Here is a 27281-nt window from a genome sequence, read left to right on the forward strand (position 1 = left end):
CTAGTTAATGAAAAGTGTACTAATTAGAAGAACTATTATAGTGGATCTCAGGGTGAGAAACTTTTGCTTATTTACTGGGAACTTTGCAGGTTATTTACGTTTTCTATCTATATCCTTTGTTGCCAGACCGTACTGGTCACCATGTGGCTGACAGCAGGGCTATAGAGAGGCACCAATACAAGAACAGAATCGACTATGGGGACACTCCCTAAACCGTTGAATTCTACAAAGCTAAAGATACTCCAAAAGAATGCCCAACAATCAAAAGCAGTTGCAGAACAACTTAGAATTAAGGCGGATGAAGTGAATGCCAACATCATAATCCTCCAGGAGCCTTACACACACTTAAAGCATGTGAGAGGATATCCAGTGATATACAAGGTCATCCAGGTGGAAGACGACACCCCCTGGGCAGCTGTCCCAGTGCGCAATCCAAATGTAACAGCAACACTCACACAGTTGTGTACTCCCTGAGCAGCCTGCATCCACCTACTTACAGCCTTGGGACCTATCTACGTGGTTTCCCTATACTGCAGGCCGGGAGAGGAAATATTCTTTGCAACCCGATACCTACAGACACTACTCGACACATTGCCCAACCAGAGGATTCTCATTGGTGTTGATGTAAATTGCTGGTCCCCGACCTGGCATAGCACCACACCGGACCGCCGGGGGACAAGAAATGGACAGCTCTTTGAGGACTTCCTGGCAACCTTCCCTCTAGTACCAATCAACAGACCAAATCAGCTACCAATCTTCTGTAACACCCAGTGGGAGGCAATTATAGATGTCACCCTAGCAACCAACAACATCACTGGCTACAGCTCTAACTGGGAGGTGCAGGACTCCTGGATGACTTCCAACCACAGAGTGATTACATACCAGATCCTCCAAACCATAACCAGATCACTGCTAATCAAACAGGCCACTAATAGGTTTGCAACTAAAAAAGCTGATTGGGAACTCTTCGAGGAACACTTGACTGCCGCTACAAATGAACACCTTCGACAACAACTCCAAATCCTCTGGATTTGATTATCCTTGTGACAACTCTACAAAGAGAAGTCACAAGGATAATCACAGCAGCTTCTGAAGCAGCAATAAAAAGAAAGAATCTGAGGCCTGGTGCTGTCCCTTGGTGGACACCTCAAATCCAACATCTGAGAAGAGAAGTAATCACAAGACGGAAGCAGTTTCAAAGATCCTGATGTAGCTGGCCCACAGCCGAGGTCACTACCCTGAGGGAAAGCTATAGGAATGCAAGGAACCGCTACACCAACCTCATTCAAAAATCCAAGTGGAAGGCCTGGGAACAACTGGTCTCCACCACCGAAAACAACGATCCCTGGGAAGTGGTGTACAAAATTACCACTAACAAACTCCCCAGAGGTAAAGTCATCACATCAACAATAACGCCGCAAGGTACATTGGCCACAATGTGGGATGAGTCAATAGGAAATATATTGAATACAATCTTTCATGAACTAGTTCAGCCTTACACACTGAAGCAGCATGAGATCTGCCAAACCAATGCCGAATACCACACGGAGCAACTGGAGACGCCCTTCACTGTTGCGCCTCCGTAGCCAGGTGGCCAGGAGCAGCAGTGCGTAGCACACGCTTCTTGATTAGACCAGGGTTTGAGCCATGACCACCAAATACAGAGGATGCGGAAAAGTCAGGGAATGACCACCGCATATCCCCAGAGCAATATGGCCTTAGTTGCTAATACTCCTAAAAACCAAATAACAACAACAACCTTCACTGTTGAGGAATGCCAAACAACAGATCAGAAAATAAGTGTCCAGGATTCGATCTCCTGGAACCAGAAATCATGAAGAAAACAGTCGAAACCGCACCACAATTACTGCTACAACTGTCCAATATATGTCTCTCTACAGGCACCTTCCCAGAAGACTGGAAGACAGCAAACATAAAATTGATCATCAAAAACCCGATGAAACCACCAGGGAAACCAGAGTCGTATCGGCCAATTGCCCTGCTTACCATGGCCAGCAAGCTTCTAGAGAGTTTGCTACATAAAAGAATTCAACACCACTACAATGCGGCCGGACTCTCAAGCCCGAACCAATTTGGCTTCAAGCCTGGAACCTCGACCATTGATGTGCTAAAGACCCTTCTGGATGCTGCTGCAGTGTGTGACAGGAAATACTTCCTAGTCATCTCAATCGATTTTGCGGGGGCGTTTGACACAATATGGTGGCCGAGCGTTCTTGTCAGACTCAGGAAAGCATCCATACCAATTAATCTATACAGCATAATGAAAACGTACCTCTCTGGAAGAAGAATACAAGTAAATGCACCATACAGGAGTCTGGCTAGACCTGTCTTCAGGGGTTGCCCCCAAGGATCTGTTCTGGGGCCGCTCCTGTGGAACATGGTTCTAGATGAGTTCCTGGCCATGGACCTAGGAGAAGCTCGCACCCAGGCCTTCGCAGATGACCTTATTTTGACAATAACTGCAGACTCCGGGGGCTCAACTAGAAGACATTGCAAATCCAGCTTTCACAATGCTAGAGGAATGGGAATGGGCCTTAACCCACTGCTTGCAACTCTCTCCGGAAAAGACCTGCACAATGTTCCTGAAAGGAAAACTACAAACCCAAAGACCACCACAGGTCAAGATTGGCAACACAACTCTCAAACTTAACACCCAGATCAAATATCTGGGCATCATCCTGGACCCCAACCTCGCGTTTCAACCCCACTTGAAACACATAAGAAGCAAAATAAGAAATTATTCAGCCCTCATCGCCAGAGTTACCAAGAGAGACTGGGGACTCGACAAATGCACCCTAACCCTCTACTATAAAACCACCTTTCTTCATATAATCATGTATGCCTCACCAATCTGGTACCAGAAAGCCACAACTGCAGTCAACAGAAGAACGCTTGATACCATCAAGGAAAACAAGGAGGAGGACACAGATCTGTCCTCCTTTTGCTTATTCGTGGCTGCCGCACAGTGAGTATGCAAACCCTCCAGGTGCTGGTGGGTGCTCTCCCACTGGATCTTGAAGCTGCGAGAACAGCGATGCTATATTACCTTGCCAAAGGAGTACAAATTACCCATGTGGGACACACCACCAACCCCATAAACAGCCATAAGATGGAGAAAGCCAAGCTGTTTAAACACTTGCGGCAGGCATGGCAGAGTAGATGGGCCCACTCCACCAAGGGAGAGGTCACAAGAAAATTCATCCCAGACATTGACAGGGTGTATCCCCAGTCTCCTCCCTGGTTCCACCCAGGACTGAACACAACCTACCTGATAACAGGACACAGCCCTTTTAATGCCAAATTGACAGCCTTTGGGCTGGTCGATAGCCCTCTCTGCTTCTGTGGAGAGGCAGAGACCTGGAATCATTTGATGCATAGATGCAAATATAACAAGGATCTACAGTGCCTCCTAATTACCAGGATTAGACATACGCTGCAGGATCAGGAGCTATATCTCCTAGACATAGAGGAGGAATACAAGGCACTTTCGCGATTTGCCCAAGACTTGTTCTCCAGAAGAAGAACACTACTTACGATTCACGGACCAGACTAATTAAAACAAGATAATTAACACCTTATAACTTGGATGCTAGGCTGACTTCATTCTTAGACCTCCCACGAATTGACTAAGACCGCAGCTCTGCTGCCACCACCAAAGAACCAAAAACATCATCTCCTGGACACAGAACATGAGCACACACCATTCAGCCGATATGTGCAAAATGACTACAGCTGAAGAAGAATTGAACTTGCCTTCCACAACGACCGACAAACCAGGACATTGACTTTACCTGACCAAAATTGAAAGGAACAGGAGAAAACCCAAACTGATGAGGAAAACATACCCACTTAAATGGATCAAGAATGAGCGATAATGAAAACCCACTAGGACAAGAGTGAATGGAGGATATCCCAAATGATGTTGGACGGAGTGCAAACTTCAACCCTCTGACTGCAGACTGGCACACAGGGTTCGACTTGGGCTCATATCTAGAACTGAGATAACCAGACGTGATCCTGAAACTGACTGAAATAACCTTTGAGAAAACGAAACATAAGCCAACCAAGTGGATTGGAAATCCAAACATCACAACTGAACTGAACAGCAGCAATTGCTGCCACATGCCCTATTGGCGACCTGTGCTGGGCTCTAGCCCAACACACTTTCATTCTCTTCCCTGGAAAGGGAGGCGACAGTGCTCCTGTCCCCTCCTCTCCTCGCCATCCCCTATTTCTTCTCCTGGTGGGGCACAGGCATGCCCCACTGTTCTGTCTTGGGGTCGCCTTCTCTATCGTCCCTATACTTCTGTCTCCCCCCCCAAGTCTTCAGTCTCGCCCCCCTACTCTGCCTATATTGCCAGCGAATGCCCCACACAATAAAAATTTTTTTAAAAGTGTCCAAATTCTCACTGCATATGTGAACCCCTTTCAGCTTAACTAGATTCTAGCGTCCATCACCCCCTATTTTTTTTTTTTTTTCCCATAAGCCCTAGCCACTGAAATCTCAGGAAACTGAGATTTCAGTGGCTAGGGCCTGTGAGATTTCAGAAACTCAGGTGAAAGGGGCTGCCAGAGTAAATAATTTCTCAATACTGGTGTACCTGGTCTGCCTCCACGAGACCAAGTGTGGGCAACGTTGGGCTCCAGTCACTAAATGGCCAGAAGAACAACGATACACAACAGTACACTCATACAATATCCATGTATATAAATCTCTGGCCTTCCCAGTGAAGATGGGAGAAATCCCTGGTGCCGTTTGACACTAAATACACTTTACCACCTTAGTGCTGGTAGACTGGGTAATAGATGATGTAAAACGGATCCATGATTCCTTTTGACTCTAACAGCGAATGTAGTGTGCTTTGGCTCATGCATGTTTGAAGGCTGTTAGATTGACAGTGGTAGGATATCGGCAGAATATCCCCCAAGCTTTGTTTTGAGCCTTTTTTGCTGCTGTGCATTGTGAATTCCATCGTGGTTTGGGAAAAGGTGGAAATCAGACAGATGTTTTCATCCATGCAGCTGCCTGGTATTGGCAGCTGCATGGACGATATTTTCTGTGATGTACATGATTGCATCATTGATAGGCATTGATATTGACTGACTGTATTAAGGTCAAAATTTGCCTGATGTTGGAAGGCAATCCAGTCAGCCTGACCAGTCTTCCACCATGATAACATGAAAGGAAGACACTGTCTCCTGCTATGTAAGCAGGTTATCACAGGGAAGTGATCATTTCCATTTGGGTACTCCTCCACTTCCCAAGTCAGTGAAGGGAGTAGAGAAGAGCAGATAGAAAGATCAATGGCAGAAAACGTATGGGTAGGCATTTGGAGAATGTGTTGGTTCCCACATTAGAAGGGAGAGGTCATTGTCATTTAGCATATGCTGTATGACTCATCCCCTTCCATTATTGCTAGCACTACCACACAGGGTGTTATGTCCATTAAAATCCCCGAAAAGTAAGAAAGGGGGAGGCAACTGCGTTACAAGATCATCAAGGTTTACCTGGGAGATGTCAGTCCCAGGTGGCAAATAAATAGAGCAGATGGTTAATAAAAATCCTATTGTAAGGTGAATTGCAACAGCCTCTATGCTGGTTGTAAGTAGCAAGGATGGCCACTCCTCCATGAGCAGGACCATCTGCAATTCTGCCCTTACAAAAAGTTGTAATGTTATGCATGGTGGGGTTATCATTTACCTTTAGATAAGTCTCCTGCAAGCAAAAGCAAACTGGCTCGTGCTTTTGCAGGAGGTCCTTGACGTCATCAGTATTTTGCCGGAATCCACGACAATTCCATTGTAGGAATTTAGCCATTATTTTGGCTTGTTGGGTCCATCGGGTGGCTTCTGAAGTGCTGAGGGCTTACTTTTGTCAGTCTTGGGTTTATCTTTTTTGGGGAAGTGTGGACGCTGTCCCATGTCCATTTCTTCCTCTGCAAAGAGTTCCAAGACTGATTCGTCTGATACCGCCTTATCCTCTACATCCATTGCTTCTAGTATTACAGGTGGCTCTTCCAATATTTTTTGGCTTTTCTTTACCACTTGGTTTTGGTAGTGCACTAGGAGGTATGGATACAGGAGTAGCAGCTGATTGTGTTTTTTGGGTGGGCTTTTCTGAACTCAATAAATAGGTTGAAATCGGAGTGAATGACTCTCGACGTGGTACAGTCATCTCAGTTTGTGTACCGATAGTGCACTTAGCAGAAACCTTCTGGGCATATGAATGTTTCCCACTATTTACTGGTGGATACGTTTTCTGATCTCTACGTAGGAAATATTCAGCTCTGTTTTTAATTTTTGGATTTCTTTTTCATCCTTCCACCACTGGCATGATCTAGAGGATGCAGGGTACTCTCCTTGGCAATTGACACAGATCAGTTTTGAGGCTGAACATTCCTTGCTCTCGTGATCTTTAGCACCACATCGAGCACAGGCAGGGTTACCATGACAAGCTGTTTGTGAGTGGCCATATTTTTGGCATCTAAAACACCACAGTGGGCTTGGAATGTAAATCCTCACTGGGCAGTTTAGATAGCCTGCCTTGATGGAACTTAGAGGCCGTGGGGTGTTGAATGTGAGGATAAGAACTCAGATAGGGATGAGATTCCCATCCTTTTGTATCGATATTCTCTTGACGGCTGTCACTTCTTGGTCTTTCAATTCAGAGCAGATCTTTCTTCAGAGACATGAAGAAGGTCCCACTCTGTTATAACACCTCGTAAAGAATTGAGAGTTTTGTGGAGGTTACAGTGATAGGTATTCCCCTATGGATGTAGAGTTCAGGATTTTTGCCGCTTGTTTTGCGCTAGAAGCTTCGACCAGAAGGTCGCCAGAACGCAGTTATTTAACAGATTTTGGTGATCCTGCCAACCCTTCTAATCCTTTCTGGATAAAGAAGGGTGACATCTTTCTGATTGACTGCTCTCCGGTGGAATGTAGAATGAGGAAGATTGTTGTCACTGATGGTGGTGTGTCCTCAGTTCTGGCTCTTTTTACGGTGTTTTCCGTGCTATCATTTCGATTAAGTAGGGGCCTTGTTAGGGCCCAGAAGAAAGAGGATTTAAGTTACGCATAGGAGTAAAATAAAAATTTCAGATGCCCTAAGTACCTCATCCACCACGGAGCCCTATGAGGGGACGCCCACTAGTGAACTAGCAGGTACTGCATACATGAATGGGATGGAAAGTTTGCTCAGGAGCATCATACCCACGTTTCCAATAAGCCTTGATCCCATCCCAGGACCAAAGGAAGGGAGACTTATTGGAATGCAGTTGACCCTAGCAGTAAGAACCACCTGCCAAATGATCCCAGTCGGGCTGGGCCGGAACCACCCATCTTGTCAAAGCAGGGCCGAAGTGGTGTATTAAGGCTGGGCCCCTCAACCACCAGGATCCTCCATTCCGAGTTTCCAGGGGTCATGGCTGCACACACCGGATTCCAATGATGTAACCCTGGAACCAAGGTATGGGCGTTAGATCCCAGTGATGCTAATCTGGAAGACCAGCAGCATCACTGGGAGGTCCCCTCACCACGTACAGATACCCACGTCGAGGGGCTCGATACAAAACAAATGAGTGTATTGGGACATGACTTGGCAGACAACATGCATCCAAAACTACTCAGGTAAAACTTTGTCTATATTTGGAAAACTAGACAGAGCAAGAGACACTAATCTCGAACTGGCAATTAATGCACAACAGACATTTTTAAATGGGCCTGTAAAGAAGTATGCCACAGCCTCTGGGGTTAAATGAAAAAGGTTTATTCTGTTAAGTGCAAGGCTTAAATATGAGGCTATTATATTTCATTGGTAAGCCAAGGAAAGAAAAGAACAAAGTCATCACAAAAGAACTGATCTTTCTGGTTACAATGCTTACCAAAAGCTTACTTATTATTATTAATATTATTAGCTATATGGTACAAGTAAGCCTGAGGCTTATGCTGCACCAGTCAAATCCTGAGTTACCCTGAGAGAGAGAGAGAGAGAGAGAGAGAGAGAGAGAGAGAGAGAGAGAGAGAGAGAGAGAGAGAGAGAGAGAGAGAGAGAGAGAGAGTGTGTGTGTGTGTGTGTGTGTGTGTGTGTGTGTGTGTGTGTGTGTGTGTGTGTGTGTGTGTGTGTGTGTGTGTGAGAAAGAGAAAAATGATGATATCCAGCTCAGGACCCTGCATGTGCCAAGCCCATACTCACCAGATGTGAGCCCCCAGGTTAATTTATATTACTTACAATGCTTACTTATTAATTCCACTGGAAATAAACAACATAAAAGGGAAGTATAACTTATGAGTTATATCCCATAACATATACAGATGAATTGTACTTCAAAACATATACATGACTCACATACATGATTTACTGTTTATTTGTAAAGTTGCACCTTCAATTTAAATTGCAAGTGATAGTGGGGGATTTTAACTTCCAGATATTGACTGGAACTTGTGGATTGATCACTTACTTGCACACTAGCAAGACTTTTGCGATTTTATTGGATGATTGTTTTCTACAGCACATGTTCGAGAGTCAACCAGAAGAAGTAACACTCTTGATCTGATTATCAGCATTGATTATTCGTACATTAAAAATTTGCAGATAAGGGAACCACTAGGTGGCAGCGATCATAGAGTACTGATATGGAATTTACTTAAAGATGTAACTACCATCAGGGGTAAAGGGAAGGGGTTTTGCTTTTGTAAAGGTGACTACAGTGGTCTCAGATAGTTTTTAAATTCTATACAGAGTAGCCATCTGATGATGTTACCAACAGCAAATTCTAAATGAGAAGCATTCAAGGAATTAATCTTGGAAACTACTAGGCTCTTCATACCAACTAAGAAATACTGTTCAAAGTTTCGGCCTAAATTGATGTCAGATGAACTAATGAGACTTGTGGCAGAGAATAGAAATGCATGACATGCATATAAATTATCAGGCGAAACAGAAGCCTATGGTAGATATAAGCTAGTCTGTAATGAAGTCATAAAGGGGGTTAGGCAAATGAAGGCAGATTATGAAAAATCTTTGGCAAAGGAAGCAAAAAAAAAAAACGAGAAAAGGATTCTTTACTTATGTAAACTCTAGAAGAAAAGGGTCTACTTGATATTGACAGTTCTAATGTTGATGATGTTGCTCAGATAGCTGATAAACTGAAAGAATATTTTGCATCTACATTCACATGTGAAGAATTTTGTAGGGAAGTGGAGGACATAAGTTTATTAAACTCTAACAGAGAGCTAAATGATTTGGTAATAACTGAGAGCAAAGTGGATAAGAAATTGTTAAAGTTAAACATAAGAGAGGTACCACGGGTGGATAGGATCTATCCAGTTATATTAAAGCAAGAGGCAAAAGACATAAGCAAAGACTTGGCATTATTATGAGAGTATGCTTGGACTCAGGGAACATACCGACGAATTGGAGGTGTGCAAATGTATACCCAATTCAAAAAGGGGATCAAAAGGTAACACGAGTAATTACAGACCTATCAGTTTAACTTCTGTTGCGGGGAAAATAATGGAGTCATTGGTTAAAGAAACATTACAGGATCATCTTGACAAGACTGTATTCATAATTCAGACACAGCACAGATTTGTGTGATCTTGTGTGATCAATCACACAAGATCAATTTGTGTGATCTTGTGTGATTGGATACTATGATGTTGTCGCAAAGGAACTGGATACAAAATATAATTTTGATACCAGATAAAGCTCTTGATACTGTTGCACATGGAAACTACTGTACAAATTGGAGCAGTATGAGATTAAAAGCAAGTTGCAACAATGGATAAAAGGGTGGTTGAGTAGGAGAAGACAGAGTGGTAATCAATGTACACTGCTCTACGTGGACTAATGTTATTAATGGAGTACCCCAGGGTTCGGTGTTGGGCCCATTCTTGTTTTCTGAATTAATCAATGATATTGATGAAGGTACACCAGGTTTAATGTCAGAGTTCACAGATGATACAAAGGTTGATATGATTGTTAATGACAGTAATGGCACTATGCTACTGCAATAGGATCTAGAAAAGTTGGGCAAATAGGAGGAGAACTGGCAACTGAAATTTAACAATGACAAACGCAAAGTACTGCTTATGGGTAGAAGTAACCTCAGAGACACGTACCAACTGTGGTACTACATTCAGGATGATAGGGAATAAAAAAGACCTGGGGCATAATTGTGCAATCAGATGTTTTCTGACAGTGCAGACACGCTGTCAGAGAAGATCATATGGTCTTTTCAATGACATATAGGAATTTAGCTAGTAGGGATAAGGAGGTGATATAAGGCAATGGTCAGGTTGAGTACTGCATACAGGTCTGGAAGCCTAGAATGAGTACAGAGAAGGACAAGATTGGTGAGGGGAACAAAGGGGTTCTCTTATCAAGTAAGGCTAAAGTTCTGCAAATTGCAGCATCTGGAGACTAGGCACCTGAGTGGTGATCTGATGGAGGCATATATAAGGCCTAGAATGGGTTAGGCAGGTTCAATGCTGAAGGGATTCTTCCATTTGCTCAGATTACAAACCTGAGGAAGAATAAATTCAAATTGAGGAAAGACAGTTGTAGAACATATGTGTGTTATGTAGAGGCATATGAGGCAAGAAAGCAAGCTTATATAGCATCAACCAAAAAACAAAAAAAAAAAAAAAAAAAAAAAAAACCCTTCCTATTTCACCTATCCATTCACTCCAAATGCTTGTCTAGTTCTGCTTTTAGCAAATTTCAGATGACGACTGTTGTTGTATGGCAGATGGAAGTTTGTTTCCACTATTTGCCACCCACTGGCTAAAGGCAAATTTCTGCACATCTATTGTATGATTGTCTTTCCTCAATTTGAATTTATATCCCCTCAGGTGAGTAATCCAAGCAAGAAGTAGTTGTTGGCGCATCGGCTTCTGTGGCCATAATGCACCTCCCAAGGTTTTTGCAGTACTTTGATCCAAGCCCGAGGCGGGATTCAAACACACGACCTTTAGGTTGCCAGGCAGACACTTTACCCACCCGGCTAGCCGTCGGCTAATCCAAGCAAGAGGAAGAATCCCATTAGCATTGAGCTTGCTCAAACCATTCAGGGCCTTATACACCTCAATCAGATCACCTCACAGGTGCCTAGTTTCCAGGTGCTGCAATTTGCAGAACTTAAGCGTTTCTTGGTAACAGTATCCTTTTTTTTTTTTTTTTTTTCCATTCACCAATCTCATGGCCCTTCTCTGTACTACTCTTTCCAGCAGCTCAACATTCTTCATAAAATGAGGCCTCAGACTAGTATACAGTACTCAAGATGTGGCCTGAACATTGCTTATACAAGGGGACAAGCACCTCCTTATCCCTGCTAGGAAAATTCCTGTATATCATTGATCAAAAACCATGAGCTACTCTTGCAGCCTGTCTGCACTGCTCAGAAAACTTCATATCTGAATGCACAATTACCCCAGGTCCTTTTCATTCTTCACTACCCTGAGTGTAGTACCACACAGTGGCTATGTTACTCTGGGTTACTGCTATCCATATGCAGTACTTTACATTTGTCAATGTTAAACTTCAGATGCAACCTCTCAGCTGAACTTCTTGAAAATTCAAGAATTTTTGAGATATTCAGGAATTAAAATTTCTGATTATATTGCAGATGGCCAAAGCCAGAATGGTTTATAACTTCATTATATTAGCATTAGCATTAGCATTAGTAGAGGCGCATATGATGCAAGAAAGCAAGCTTATGCAGCATCACCCAAAAAAAAAAAAAAAAAAAAACCACTTCCACTTCACCCCTCCGTTTGTTCGAAATACCTGTCCAGCCGAACCTTAAATTTATTTAGGCTATCAACTTCCACAACAAGGGATAGAAGTCTGTTCCACCAACCAACTACCCGCTGGCTAAAGGCAAATTTCCGCACATCTATCCTACATCTGTCTTTCCTCAATTTGAATTTATGCCCTCTTGGGTAATTATTCTGAGCAAGAGGAAGAAGAATCCCATCGGCATTGAGCATGCTCAAACCATTCAAGGCTTTATACACCTCTATCAGATCACCTCGCCGGTGCCTAGTCTCCAGACACTGTAATTTACAAAACTTAAGCCGTTCTTCGTAAGAGCAACCCTTTGATCCATTCACTAATCTTGTTGCCCTTCTCTGTACTCGTTCCAACAGCTCTACATCCTTCTTGAAATGAGGCCTCCAGACCTGTATACAGTACTCAAGGTGTGGCCTGACCATTGCCTTATACAAGGGAATAATCACCTCCTTATCCCTGCTAGAAAAATTCCTTTATATCATTGACAAGACACCATGAGCTACTCTTGCAGCCCGTCTGCACTGTCAGAGAACTTCATATCTGCCTGCACAATTACCCCTAGGTCCTTTTCATTCTCTACCACTGTCAGTGTAGTACCACAGAGTTGATAGTTTACATTTGTCAATGTTAAACTTCATTTGCCACCTCTCAGCCCATCTGCTCAACCTTTCCAGATCCTCTTGCAGCAGCATAGCGTCAGTAGTGTCCTTAACAACCCTGCCAACCTTTGTATAGTCTGCAAACCTGGACATTAAGCTCGATATACCATCATCAATATCATTTATAAATACAGATTGTTTGATTTAGATTTTATTGGCGCATTAGCATCTAAGGCTATAATGCGCCAAAACCAGATAATATATAAAAAATTTATTCTCAGTGACCTAAGTAGTTAGGTCACCATGTCCAGATATATAATAAAAGACAACAATAACGTAAAAATTTTAAATACGAGTAAAAACCTTTATTGATTTAAAAAAGCTAAAAACAGCAGACACATTGTCATTGTCAGATAAAATCTGACTGAGTGTATACGGCTCAGTCAGATGGTTAAAAGTGGTAAAACGGATATTGCTAAAATCTGGACAGTCAATTAAAAGGTGTCTAATCGTTAAAATTGTGCCACAGGACACACACACATAGGAGGGTCATCAGCCCTCATATAAATACAGAACACAATAATGGACCCAACACTGAACCCTGAGGGACTCCACTAATAACATTAGTCCACGATGAGCAGTGTCCATTGATTACCACTCTCTGTCTTCTCCTCCTCAACCATCCCTTTATCCATAGCAGCAATTTGCCTCCAATGCCACACTACTCCAATTTGTGCAGCAGTCTTCCATGTGCAACAGTATCAAAAGCCTTTCTAAGATCCAAATATATAATATCAAAGTTATTCCCTGCATCCAGTTCTTTTGTGACTGCATCATAGTATCCAATCAAATTGGTCAGGCAAGACTTTCCCTTAACAAAAACATGCTGTGTTCGAGCTGTAACTGAAGTCTTGTCTAGATGATCCTCTAGTGCTTCTTTAACCAGTGCCTCCATTAATTTTCCTGGAACAGAAGTTAAACTCACAGGTCTATAATTACTTGTGTCAGCCTTTGATCCTCTTTTGTGAATTGGGGTCACATTTGCACATCTGCAGTCTATGGGTACCTCCCCTGAGTCCAAAGAATCTCTCATAATTATGGCTAAGGGTTTGCTTACTTCCTTTGCTGCTTCCTTTAATATAACCGGATAAATCCCATCCACCCCAGGTGCCTTTTTTATGTTTATCCTCAACAATTTCTCCTCCACTTTCCTCTCAGTTATTACAAAATCATCTAGCTCACTGCCAGAGTTTACTTCACCTCTGGCATTCCCCTTCCTGAATAACTTCTCATGTGTGAATGTAGATGCAAAATACTCATTTAGTTTGTTAGCCACCTGAGCAGGATCCTCAACTGTTGAACCATCAATATCCAGTGGACCAATCTGATTCATCTCTTTCCTTCTAGAGTTTACATAGGTAAAGAACTCTTTTCTGTTTTTCTTTGCATCCTTTGTCAAGGATTTCTCATAATCTGCCTTTGCCAGCCTAATCTCCTTTGTGACTTGGTTACAGACCAGCTGTTGTTGTTGTTGTTTGGTTTTTAGGAGCATTAGCAACTAAGGCCATATTGCCCCGGGAATATGCAGTGGTCATTCCCTGACCTTTCCGCATCGTCCGTATTTGGTGGTGACGGGCTTGAACCCCGGTCTAATCAAGAAGCGTGTACTAAGCACTGCTGCGCCTTCGCACTTGGCTACGGAGGCATCTTACAGACCAGCTTATATCTATCATAGGTTTCCATGTCACCCATTAATTCATGTGTGTCCCATGCATTTTTCTTCTCTGCCATATGTCTCATTAGTTCATCTGACATCCATTTAGGCCTAAACCTTGGACAATATTTCTTAGTTGGTATGTAAAGCCCAATAGCTTCCAAGATAAGTTCTTTGAAGGCTTCCCATTTTGAATTTGCTGTTGGTAACATCATCATGTGGTCCCACTGTATAGAATTTAAATACTGTCTCAGACCATTGTAGTCACCTTTACAAAAGCAAAAACCCTTCCCTTTACCCCTGATGGTAGTTACCTCTTTGAGTAAATCCCAATTCAGCACACTGTGTTCACTGCCACCTAGTGGTTCCTTTACCTGCAGATTCTAAATGCATGAAGAATCACTACTGATAATCAGATCAAGAGTATTATTCCCTCTAGTTGCCTCCTGAACATGCTGATGTAGAAAACAATCATCCAATAAATCCAAAAAAAGACTTGCTAGTGTGTAAGTGACCAACCCACAAATTCCAGTCAATATCTGGGAAATTAAAATCCCCCATTATAAGATTCTCTGATTTACTGGCCCACTCTATTTCCCTGTACAGTTTCTTATTATACTCATCAGAGTCATTAGGCCTATAAAGTAAAAAAAAGTAAAGTGCAGCCATTATCAACCCACTGCAGGATGGAAGCCTCCTCAACAATTCATGCTGAGGGAAATGGACCATAATCTGCAACGCTGGTCCAGTGCGGGTTGGCAGATCAACCGTATTCAGCAGTCAGGGGCTTGAACCCCGGTCTACTCAAAGAGCGTATGCTACTGCACTCCCGCTCCTGCCCACTCGGATAGCACACTCCTACTCTCAATTTTGATCTCCCAATTCTTATGTCACACCAAACTGACTCGACACTGCACTGTACAGTGATGTCGACTGGCGTCACTTCCTTGGATTTTATGTGTTTCTTAACTAATAGCATAACCCCTCCTCCCTTCCTATCCTGTCTGTGTTTCTGTGTACATTACCCTAGAACCACCACAATCAGCTCTTTTTATTTATGAAGAGCATTTTTTCAGTAATCTTATGGGAAATTACTGGATATGCTAGTAGGTGAATATATTTCCAGGAGGTCATTTGGTTTTTTTTTTAGGAGCATTAGCAACTAAGGTCATATTGCTCCGGGGATATGCGGTGGTCATTCCCTGACCTTTCCGCATCCTCTGTATTTGGTGGTCACGGGCTCGAACCCCAGTCTAATCAAGAAGCGTGTGCTATGCACTGCTGCTCCTGCCCACCTGGCTACGGAGGTAATTTTAGTCTAAATTTCTCTGAAGGGAAGAGAAATCTGAGGTGAGCACAGGATGAATAATGAGCAACAAGCTGATTTGGGAATGTATAACTCCTAATAATGATTTAACCAAATGAGAAGTGTGAAATACACTTACACAAATATGCTGCTACCCGTATTATTACTGTTAACCTCACTCTAATAAAATAATTCCAGCTCAATACCATTTTCTATTTCTTACTCCTAACACCTTTTGTCTGTTTCATAGGCCCCTGCAAAGTACAAGTCCAAGGGGAACTGCCTCAGTTTCCCTGTCCTAGTTACACTACTGGTGGTACTACATTAAAAAATAAGTATATGGGAAGTACTGTTTATTTGAACTACAATACCAAGACATTTCATGGTAAGAATAGTGTTTTTAATGTCACTGAACCCATACAACTACATATCTCTCCAATATTTGTGGGAGTAATATATAATTTGGTTGATATGTAGACCTATTGTACAGAGTCACAATGTGTTATAAGAAATGGCAGGAGTGCCCACCATCCTGCGCTAAACACAGTTGTTAGATATGTTTTTATCAATACACTGAAGCATGTCCTGGGGAATGTTTGCAATTAACTTGATAATGGTATCCTTGTTCTTCAACTGAGTGTGGATTATTTGCAAACCCCTACAGAAAAATACTGGGCAAGGTAAAGTGTGGTAATCTTGAGAGCCAGAATCCTTTTGACATCAAATGAGCTTCAAACACAGATTTCACTGTTTATAGAGCTGCTGCAGATATGAGTGCAGTTGCACCATTTTGTTGAAAATACCTTTACCTACATTCCACATTATCCAGTTGATCTACAAGCCTCACAAACACTTCCAAATCTCACTGGATGGATGTAGACTGGTTCTGCAAAGAAAACAGGGCTGATGATCCAGCATGTGATACAATCTGCCAAACATCAAATTTCGTGGAATAAAACAGCACCATTTGTATTGCATATGGGTTTTCCCTTGCCAAATTCTTGTGTTCTGACTGTTGACATAACCACTTAGATGGAACCATGCTTCGTCTGTGCAGAAAATTTGATCTAAAATTTCCATTCCCACCGCCACTGTTACTGAAATTACTTACAGCATGTGATGCACTTTTCTTTAGTTTGATTTAGTCTGTGACCAGCACGAACCCTATACAGACAAAACAAACTCCATGTAGCTTTTCAGCAGAAACCATAGGAAATGCCTATTTCACTTGATATATTTTGGGTATTTTGTTTGAATGCTGCTGAGTGATTCTTGGATCTCTAAAGTTGCGGTATTTGCCATTTTAGTCCTTCTACTATGCACTTTGCTAATTACACAACCAATTTCGTGAATATTTTTTTAATCAACTCCCATAGATTAACTTGGCAACTCTTGTTTCTCAAAATATTGTCTATATTCTGCAAAGGAACTGAGTTTGAAATACTGCCCTGAAATAAAGTACTGTATGGTTGATATTATGGCTTACTCAGGGAGCAGATGGTGTTATTATGTGAATGACTTCACATATGAACAATGTGTGCTACCATCTCTTTTTAAGCTAACAAACTACATGGAAACCATATTATATGTTGTTCATGCAAATATAACCAGCGAGATAAGCAACTGTATGGACTCTGCAACTTTATAAACATCTAGTATTACATCCACAGGAATTTAGTTTTACATAATTTTTTTCTGTAAAATTAGATCTTTTAGTTTTAATAGGTTTGCAGTCCATAAAATAATGCAGTATGTTCTCATTTTCCTCGTTTTTCAGTACAATTTTCAATCTACATAAATTCTGTGTTTCTCACCAGCAGAGGTTAACAATCTGTAGGTAACCACAAAACTTTAGCTCTCTGATGAGTTATCAACTCTGATGAAGCATCTGATGGTGAAATACATTGGAGGTGGCAGAAGAAACAGGTTGAGTAAAACTCCTTTTGCTAAAGTTAGAAAACTCAAAATTCCATAACTCTGAAGCATATATGCTATATGATGACCTATGGTCTAATTATGCTGCAATTCTGCACAATTCTTTATGTGATCAAAATTAGGTAGGGAAAGAGTAATGACTTTTTTCTAGCTACAAAGTGATAACCTAAAGTTAAAAGTAATAAATACAAATTAATTAAAATAAAATGGTCTGGCCAGATCTAAATTCATTATTGAAATGAGAAGAATATGAAAATTTAAAAACCAGAATTCTTAACCAAAATTACATACACTAAAAAGTGGATTCATCCATAAAAGTATATTTTGAACCTTCAAAAGTTTTAATGATTGTTATAATCGAATGCACAACTTAAAATAAATTAACTGATTATATTAATCTCTATATGAATATCAAGATAAAAAAAAAAAAAAAAGAGGGAAAAAAAGGAAAGATTTTAATACCTTTTGGGATGCACCATGAGTTAAAATTATGGCCAAGATCTAGAACTACAATAGAACCTCATAAATCTGGCATCCTTGGGGACAATGCTTGTCCTGGATTTTTGATGGTTATGGCATACTTAAGTATTCAGAGTTAATTCATTATTTTTATTAGATAATACAGTAGTTCTGATCTATATAATCACCACATTACAACAGTTGCCAGCATTATGCCAAAAATTTAACCTGCTTCCAGATTGGTCAAATGGGTAATGTACTTGCCTAGGAAAATAGGTTGCAAGTTTGAAGGCTGTCTTCAGTATGGGTGTCATGATTGACAAAAATTTTTTGATATGAGATATAAATAATGCAATATAATTTAAAACTGCCCTAAAAACTAAATACTACTGTACTAGTATTATACCGTTAACTAGTATTGAATGTCTTACAAAATGAATGATTTTATACGTTGAAAATATATAAAACAGAAAAACAAAATTAGTGTTTGGAAATTATTAATGGAGAATTGCAAAATTTTAGCACTTATGGTGTTTTTTTAAATCTGGCCTGCCTATTTTTCTCTCTGCCTTTGTATGTGATCAAATTTCATACTGCATCTACTGAAAATTTTCACATTTTCAGTAGATGCAGAAAAAGTTCATTGACCTTGGAAAAATATTCAACACTTCTGGATTTTTGAGGTTCTACTATAATTATTTGGATTTTGACAAAGAAAACTACTCCCAATAAAATTTTACAAGTATTTTGATCACGTATAATCAATGCAAAAGTTTCTACAATTTTTAAATGGCTATAATTTAAATTGGTATTTTACAACCATAGTTAAACAAATTATTTTTAAAAATGGCTTTATTACTGTTAAAATTTCAACTTCAAATACATCACATGGATCTGACAGCTAAAATATTTAGATTACCAGAGCAGTATACTGTATTCTCTATATGGAACAGAAAAACAAAGAAAGCCATAATCTATGCTATTACAGCAGTAGAAGGATAAGAAAGATGAAACTGCAACTAGTTAAATCCAAAGCTTTATACAATAAATATATTTTCCTTTTAAAATAATAAATTACATGAGAAACATACTTGATTTTCTTTCTCTTCACTAAGCTGCCTCAAGCGTTCTTCTATTTTAGCTCCCCGATTTTCTTTACCTCTCATAGAACACTTACGACGTGGTGGAGGCTGAGGGGTATGGCCTGGTGGTAAGTCTATACTCCACAAACTCTGAGGTGAATGAGCTGATAATGGAGGTGATGATATCTCATAATTTTCACATGAAGTTATATTTTCAGCTGCTTGAACTGACTGTAAAATACTTGGGCTAGAATGGCTATGCATCATATCTGACAAATGTTCACTATCTGAAGAATAAAATGAATTACCACTAGCTGCAGCATTTTCTTGTCTTCGTTTTCTGTGATCATCATCAATAGTTTGGGTGTTTGGAACATCTAAAGAGGCAATAGATGTGGACTGTGAAGATGATAAGGGAACATCATCAACCAGATGGCTCTGAGTATTTTTGTAATACTTTTGCTTTAATACTAAGTATTTGACACCCTGAAATAAATATATAAAAATTATATACAATCTAATCACATAAGTAAATAAAGGTATGCTAAAACTGTGCTGAGTCTATTGGATCATTTTATCATCCAGCAGATGCAGCATAATTTATTTACACCAACTGCTTATGCAAGCTACAATTAAAGCCCACACCCCTCCACCCATTTCCAATACACCTATGTCATCTGAACTTATACATTAAACATGTATAATCTAGTTATAGTCAATAAGAAGCAAAGCATGCCATAGTTCTTAACTGATCAGTTGCAAGCCACAAGGCTTTAAGGGGCATCCTTAGCCCTGCTGCTGGATGGGGGATAAAAAGTCACAGAAACACATGTTGCGTTTTAAAGAATGCAATGCAGAATGTTATGCATTCTCTTCGTTTAACCCATTTATACCAGCATAAAAACCCATTATATAAATTATGTTATTTGGTTATTTGGGTTTTTTTTTTTTTTTTTTTTTAGGAGCATTAGCAACTAAGGCTGTTGTTGTTATTTGGTTTTTAGGAGCATTAGCAACTAAGGCCATATTGCTCCAGGATATGTGGTGGTCATTCCCTGACCTCCCCACATCCTTTGTATTTGGTGGTGACGGGCTCGAACCCCGGTCTAATCAAGAAGCATGTGCTACGTACTGCTGCTCCTTCCCACCTGGCTACGGAGGTGCCACAACTAAGGCCATATTGCTCCGGGGATATGAGGTGGTCATTCCCTGACCTTTCGGCATCCTCCGTATTTGCTGGCTCATGAGTTCGAACCTCAGTTTAATCAAGAAGTGTGTGCTACGCACTGCTGCTCCTGCTACGGAGGCGCCCTATAAATATGTATACAATCTAATCAATTAAGCAAATTGATTAGATTGTATACATATTAGTAGTAGTAGTAGTGGATTGTGATGCAAGAAAGCAAGTGCATGAGCTTATGCAGCATCAGCCAAAAAAAAAAAAAAAAAAAAAAAAAATCACACCATTCCCTCCAAATGCCTGTCCAGTTCCTCCTTAAATTTATTTAACCTATCAACTTCCACAAGGACAGATGGAAGTTTGTTCCAGCAATTAACCACCCCCGCTGGCTAAAGGCAAATTTCCGCACATCTATTCTACATCTGTCTTTTCTTAATTTGAATTTATGCCCCCTTAGGTTCGTAATCTGAACAAGTGGAAGGATCCCATCAGAATTCAGTGTGCTCAACCCATTCAAGGCCTTATACACCTCAATCAGATCACCACGCAGGTGCCTAGTCTCCAGCCACTGCAATTTGCAGAACTTAAGCCTCTCTTGGCAAAAGGATCCCTTCATTTTCCCTCACCAATCTTGTTGCCCTTCTCTGTACACGCTCAAGAAAATCTACATCCTTCCTAAAATGAGGCCTCCAGACCTGTATGCAGTACTCAAGGCGCGGCCTGACCATTGCCTTATACAGAGGGACAATCACCTCCTTCTCCCTGCTAGCAAAATTCCTATATATCATTGACAAAACCCCATGACCTGCTCTGGCAGCCTGTCTACATTGCTCAGAAAACTTCATATCTGACTGCACAATTACTCCCAGGTCTTTTTCATTTTCTACCACCTTAAGTGTAGTACCAAAGTACTGCATATGGGTAGAAGTAACCCCAGAGAAACGTACCAATATGCAGTACTTTGCATTTGTCAAGGTTAAACTTCAGTTGCCACTTCTTAGTCCATCTGCCCAAATCATCTAGATCCTGTTGCAGTAGCACACTGCCATTACTGTCATTAACAACCCTGCCAACCTTTGTATCATCTGCAAACTTCGACACAAAGCCTGATATACCTTCATCAATATCATTGATAAATATACAAAACAACAGTGGACCCAAAACCGAACCCTGTGGAACTCCACTAATAAAATTAGTCCACGAAGAGCAGCACCCATTAATTACCACCCTCTGTCTTCTCCCACTCAACCATCCTTTTATCTATTGTAGCAACTTACCCTTAATACCATTCTGTTCAAAGAAGGTCATCTCATCAATCCAGTAGATGCAGCATAATTTAATGCACCATATTTGAATTGAGTGTAGTTTTAATCTTATTCAACAGAGATTTCTTGAATTTTTAATGAACTGATACAAGATCATATTTGAAAAGTATTATAAGACTTAGTGAAGTGTAAGAGCACAAAAAAGCTAATAAATATAGGAGTCCAAATGATCCCACCTAATTAGAGTGATCATCCTGATTTTCCAGGATTCTCCCAATCTGGGTGTAATGTCCCAGTGTCCCCCAAAAAGAGTTTTAGGGACACCATTTGTACCAATTTTCATTTAAAATGAAAATACAATAATAATTATCATAACAAATAGCAACACCCATCCATTTTGTATCTCACACTGTCAAAGTGGGAGGATGTTGTAATAAAGCATCAATACAAACTGTATGTTCCATACTACTTATTGCTGTCACATTGAACTGTTTTCAGGTCTTAAATAATTAAGCAAGCAAGTAGAAGAAACCCTTAATAATAAACAATAATGTAGAGCATAACATTTATTTTTTCTTCATTCAGTAAAATGCCTATGCATAAACGCATTTATAAGACATATTCAAAGGAACAGATAAAGAGCAACATTCAAAGGAATTTAGCAACAAAAGGTCACCCTGATGAAAATTTGAATACACAATATGCATGATATTTTTAAGTAATGGACATGATGGTTGTGCTGATATAAAAGCTTATTAAAATAAATAAAAATAAGAAAAATTACAGATTCAAAATACAAATTCTACCCAACCCCTCATGCAAGATTTTTGCCCCCCCCCCAACAGCAGACCTGGAGAGGTGGCAACTGAAGATTAACAATGACAAATGTAAAGTACTGTACTGCATATGGGTAGCAATAACCCCAGAGTAATGTATCAACTATGTGGTGCTACACTCAGGGTAGTGGAGAATGAAAAAGACCTGGGGTAATTGTGTAGTCAGATATGATTTAGTTTGGTTTGGTTTGTTTTGGATTTTATTGATGCATTAGCAACTAAGCTATAATGCGCCAAAACCAGGTCATATATAAGAAATTTATGCTTTTGGTGACCTAATAAATTAGGTCACCATGTTAAGATATACAATGACATAGGTATATAAAGTAGAAAAGATATACCAATAAAGAAATAACAATAAAAGGTAAATTTTAAATACAAGTAAAAAAGTTCACTGATTTTAAATAGCTAAAAACAGTAGACACATGGTCATTGTAAGATAAAATCTGTCTGTGTAGTCAGAAATGAAGTTTTCTGAGCAGTGCAGAGTCTGCAAGATTAGCCCATGGTGTCTTGTCAATGATACACTAGAATTTTTATAGCAGGGATAAGGTGATTATCCCCTTGTATAAGACAATGGTCAGGCCACATCTTGAGTATACAGGTGTGAAAGCCTCATTTTAGGGAGGATGTAGAGCTGCTGGAACAAGTACAGAGAAGGGCAATGAGATTGGTGAATAGAACAAATGGTTGCTCTTACAAAGAAATGCTATAATTTCTGCAAATTGCAGTATCTGGAGACTAGGCACGAGCGAGGTAATCTGATTGAGGTGTATAAGGCTTTGAATGGTTTGAGCATGCTCAATGAATTTGAGCAAGAGACAAATTCAAACTGAGAAAAGACAGTTGTAGAATATATGTGTGGAAATTTTCCTTTAGCCAGTGGGTGGTTAATTGCTGGAAGAAACTTCCACCTGTCATTGTGGAAGTTGTCAGCTTAAATAAATTCAAGGCAGAACTATACAAACACTTGGAGTGAATGGGTGGGTGAAATGGGAAGAGTTTTTTTTTTTTTTTTAGCTGATGCTGTATAGGCTTGCTTTCTTACATTCTTGCATCATATGCCTCTACTAATGCTAATGCTAATTATACAATTATACCTACATAGTTATACCTTATACTGATAACAGAGGATGTTTATTAGAGGAAAAAATCAATCAAAATAATCTCATAATCCATAATCAGAGATTGGAGCATAGCACATTTTGGATAGTTAATGGGGAATCAAATATTGATATCACACTTTCAACAATAAGAGGGTCAAAGCACATACATAACGAGCTGGAACATTGAGCCTGACTGAGTGTCCAGTGAATATAGAGTGATACCGTTTGAGATAATGGAAAAGGTTACTCATCGCTGGGTATATGCAGGGTCATTTGTGACAATTCTCTGTACATACTGCTAAGTGGAATGTGTTTGATGAAGAATTATGCAAACAGAAGGCTGCAATGTCAGCACGTGTTAAATGATTTAGGTGGCCCTGCAGCAGTTCAGCTGGTGCAAGGTTGGTTATATAATGCCTCTGCAGTTGCAATGAGGCGTTGTAAAACTAAACGTCCACCACCTGTTAAGTGGTGGACTTCACAGTTAACAATGCTACGCAAAGAAACCAATAAAGCTAGAAAGATATATCAAAGAAGTAAACGTCACGGTGAAGAATATCAAATGCATTTAAGGAATGAGTATGACTGAAAAGAATGCATCTGATCGCAAAAGAAAAATTGAATGGGTGGAAAGAACTTGTAAGGACATGTGGGAACAATGACCCTTGGGGCCTAATTTACACATTATGTAGTAGTAAAATTAAACACCTAGTCAGAGATATCACATGTTCAATTCAGGCTAATGATGGTACTTCTCGAACGTGAGAAGAAAGTGTAGGTTTAATTTTAGATAATTTAGTGAGTGACATGAAGACATACGGGGAGCCTGATGACCAGTGTTGTAACTAGAAAAAGTGGACCCCAATACAAAGTTTAGTGTGGGCCCCCCCTAAAAATATTTGTTTTGGTAAATAAAAATTCCTTAAAAATTGCCCTGGAAGCAGCAGCTATGCTAATACCATTTCACCTCCATTCACCACAGTTTTGCTTGTGTTGTGCAGCTAGCTAACAACAAACATGCTTTGCATGAAAAAAAATTATTGTTCGTAGACAGTATATTTTATCATAAACATAACTAAAAAAAACTTACATTTTTACTCAATTTACTCAACTTCTACATTACAAGAAATCCACAATGCTGGATAGATGGAGTGAGTCTACAGTGTGTGAAACTATCAACTATCTGTTTCGGGCAATGGGTCCCCTTTCTGTCGCGGGCCCCAATGCACTGTATTGACTGCACTGGCATAGTTATGCCACTGCTGATGACAAAGAAAACAATTACTTGGAAATGAAATTGCTTAATGAAAGTTACAGAGGCAGTGGAGAAGAGTGCAGCTTCCAGATTAATGCATTAGAAATCACAGATGGAGTATTTCAACCACCATGGAAGGAAGCACTTTTAAAACTTCTGGTGAAACTGCCATTGAAAACTGCTGATGACAATGAAAACAATTACTTGGAAATGAAATTGCTTAATGAAAATTACAGAGGGAGTGGAGAAGAGTGCAGCTTCCAGATGAACCCATTAGAAATCGCAGTAGAAAGAATCAAGAACAATAAATTCCCAGAAATGGACATCATTAATGGAGAGGTCATAAAACGGAGTCTGAAATTGATACCAGAACACCTGCTAAGGTGTTCTGGTATCAATTTCAAAGCTTTTAAAGCATGTCTTAGAGATGGAGTATTTCAACCACCATGGAAGGAAGCACTTTTAAACTCCTGGTGAAATTGACATTGAAAGAAGGGGCAGCTTCATATCATTCAATTGCATTATTGAACAGACTCAGAAAAGTTAATGAAAGATTGCTAGCAGGCAGAATTATGGAGTGCATTTAAAGAAAACTGTGAGTGGTCTGAAAACCAATATGGGTTTACAGCAGTGAAAAGGACTGATGATGCATTGGAAGAGTTCATGGAACCTGTACACCAATGCAGATCAAAATATTGTCTAGGTATCATTGTATATTTCACTGGGGCATTTGATAGCATCAACTGACACAGTGTTCTTTCAATCAGTGTTCTTCAATGGTATTACGTCCAGCAAAATGCACACCAGAGATCTACTCTGTTATAAGAGATTACTTCTGCAACAGAACAGTTACATCAGCATGTGGGAGTATTACCAGACAAGTTGCAAGAGGCTGCCCACAAGGGTCAGTCAGTCCTTGGCCCATTAATGTGGTCCTAAATGATTGGTTAAAACTGGACTATAACAACGGTGTGATGATTGTGTACGCTGATGACTTAGTTTTGCTGGTGGACGGTGACTCGAGGCTGCAATTAGAGGAACGATCACACTTCATTTTGTCGGAGCTCAGTACCTGGTGTAAACTGCACAGGCTTGTGGGATCAACAGAAAAGAACAAAACTGTGTTGTTAAAAGGACACTTGTCTATTACAAGAAATCCACAATGCTGGATAGATGGAGTGAGTCTACAGTGTGTGAAATTATCAAATACCTAGGAGTTAAGATTGATAGACAGTTACGGTTTGTCTCACACATCAACTACATTGCTGAGAAGATTCGTAAATTTGTTGGTATGATTGGCCATGTAACTAGGAAGGAGTGGGGGATAAAAGGCAATGAATCTGTTTTATGACTGTATCTTCTTGCCAATTGCAAGCTATGGTGCACATGTCTGGGTAGATTGTGAGTTGCAAAAGGCAAATGTTAGGAGAATATTTTCAATTCAATGTACAATGTTGTTACAATTTACTATGGCCTGTAGGACTGTGTCAAATGAGGCCTTGCAGGTGATAACAGGATATCTGCCACTGGATCTGATCTTAGTATTCAAGTCAATGTGCTTCTATCTGTGGCATAGACAGCTATACGAGCAGATATCAACTGAAATTCATTGTGACGATGGTTATAATGAGAAGTGGAAACAATTGTGGACTTTTCTTATTGATTAGTGGCAAAACAGATGGAACAACTGCACCAAGGTACCAAAAAATTTCTTCCAAGCATCAAACAGTTTGGGAAGAGTATGGCAAGTTGGTTTCAACCCAACCTATATTCAATGTTCCTGCTTACAGGACACGGGTCCTTCTTTGGAAAATTAAATGATTTAGGTATTTCAGCATGTTCGTCGTGTACTTATGGAGAAAGAGAAGACTGGGTACATCTTCTATACAGGCGCCACGAATACCAGGAGCTATGGAGAAGAATTGATTGATGGGGCACCCAGCGTACAAACACTGACTTCTGGATATGAGGCCCTTCTACTGAAGACAAGGACAGAATTTGGTGCTTTCTAAACTTTTGCTGTACAAGTTTTCAAGAGATGACAAGTCCTGTTGCAAAAGGAGCAAGAACAATGCTGATAAAATTAGCTATGTACCTCCATGCACATCCAATTTTCTTGAGTGAAACGGATATAGCACATTCCAGTTTTTCATGACTGAAACTGATACAGGTAGAATGTTTCTGTCAGCTGTGGCAATCAAAATGGAAGAAGTGATTTAACTACAGGTGACACTCATGTGTCAAACTTACATCTTCTATTTTATCCTTGATGGAGGTGAAAATCAACATCCTTTTCAGTAGAAGGTGACTATTTCTTCCTTAAAACGTGAACCATGTAACATCATATTGTAAACAATTTCTGCCATGCCTTGAAAAGCTCCTATAACATTTTCTTGAGTGATCCTTGCTGCATGAGTAGCTCCTCGGGCTAAATCATACTGAAATTGTAATTCGAAGGTGTCACCAGTTCCTATAACACAATGTCCTAAGGTAAGCAATCTTTAGCGACCTTTAGATTACAGCAAGGCAGTTCTTTGTGCCATGGATAATAACTGTGTGATGTGGTTCCTGATACTGCAGGTATGAGCTTTGGCAACTGCTAGATAATCACTAATGATTCAAGAAGACTAGTACATTTCATCTTTCAAGGCAGAGTACTCGAGAAGGACAGGTGCTTCCCTGAGTGGTCTTTCAAGTCTTAGTACTCGACGAGGATAGCTCAGGTTGTGCTT

At 40.2% G+C, this 27281-nt stretch overlaps 1 protein-coding gene across 1 annotated transcript in view; it reads right to left on the bottom strand.

The window, feature by feature from the left end:
* LOC150090023 (uncharacterized) overlaps positions 1 to 27281 on the bottom strand; it is a 128793-nt gene that overhangs the window by 48258 nt on the left and 53254 nt on the right. The window contains exon 3 of the mRNA XM_090390152.1: positions 18917 to 19393. Within this exon, the coding sequence (XP_090246278.1) occupies positions 18917 to 19393 (477 nt within the window). The remainder of the gene's footprint in view (positions 1 to 18916; positions 19394 to 27281) is intronic.

Source organism: Mastigoproctus giganteus, chromosome 2 (genome assembly GCF_048544385.1).
Source record: "Mastigoproctus giganteus isolate SK-2022 chromosome 2, ASM4854438v1, whole genome shotgun sequence".
In the NCBI taxonomy this organism is placed as follows: Eukaryota; Metazoa; Arthropoda; class Arachnida; order Uropygi; family Thelyphonidae; genus Mastigoproctus; species Mastigoproctus giganteus.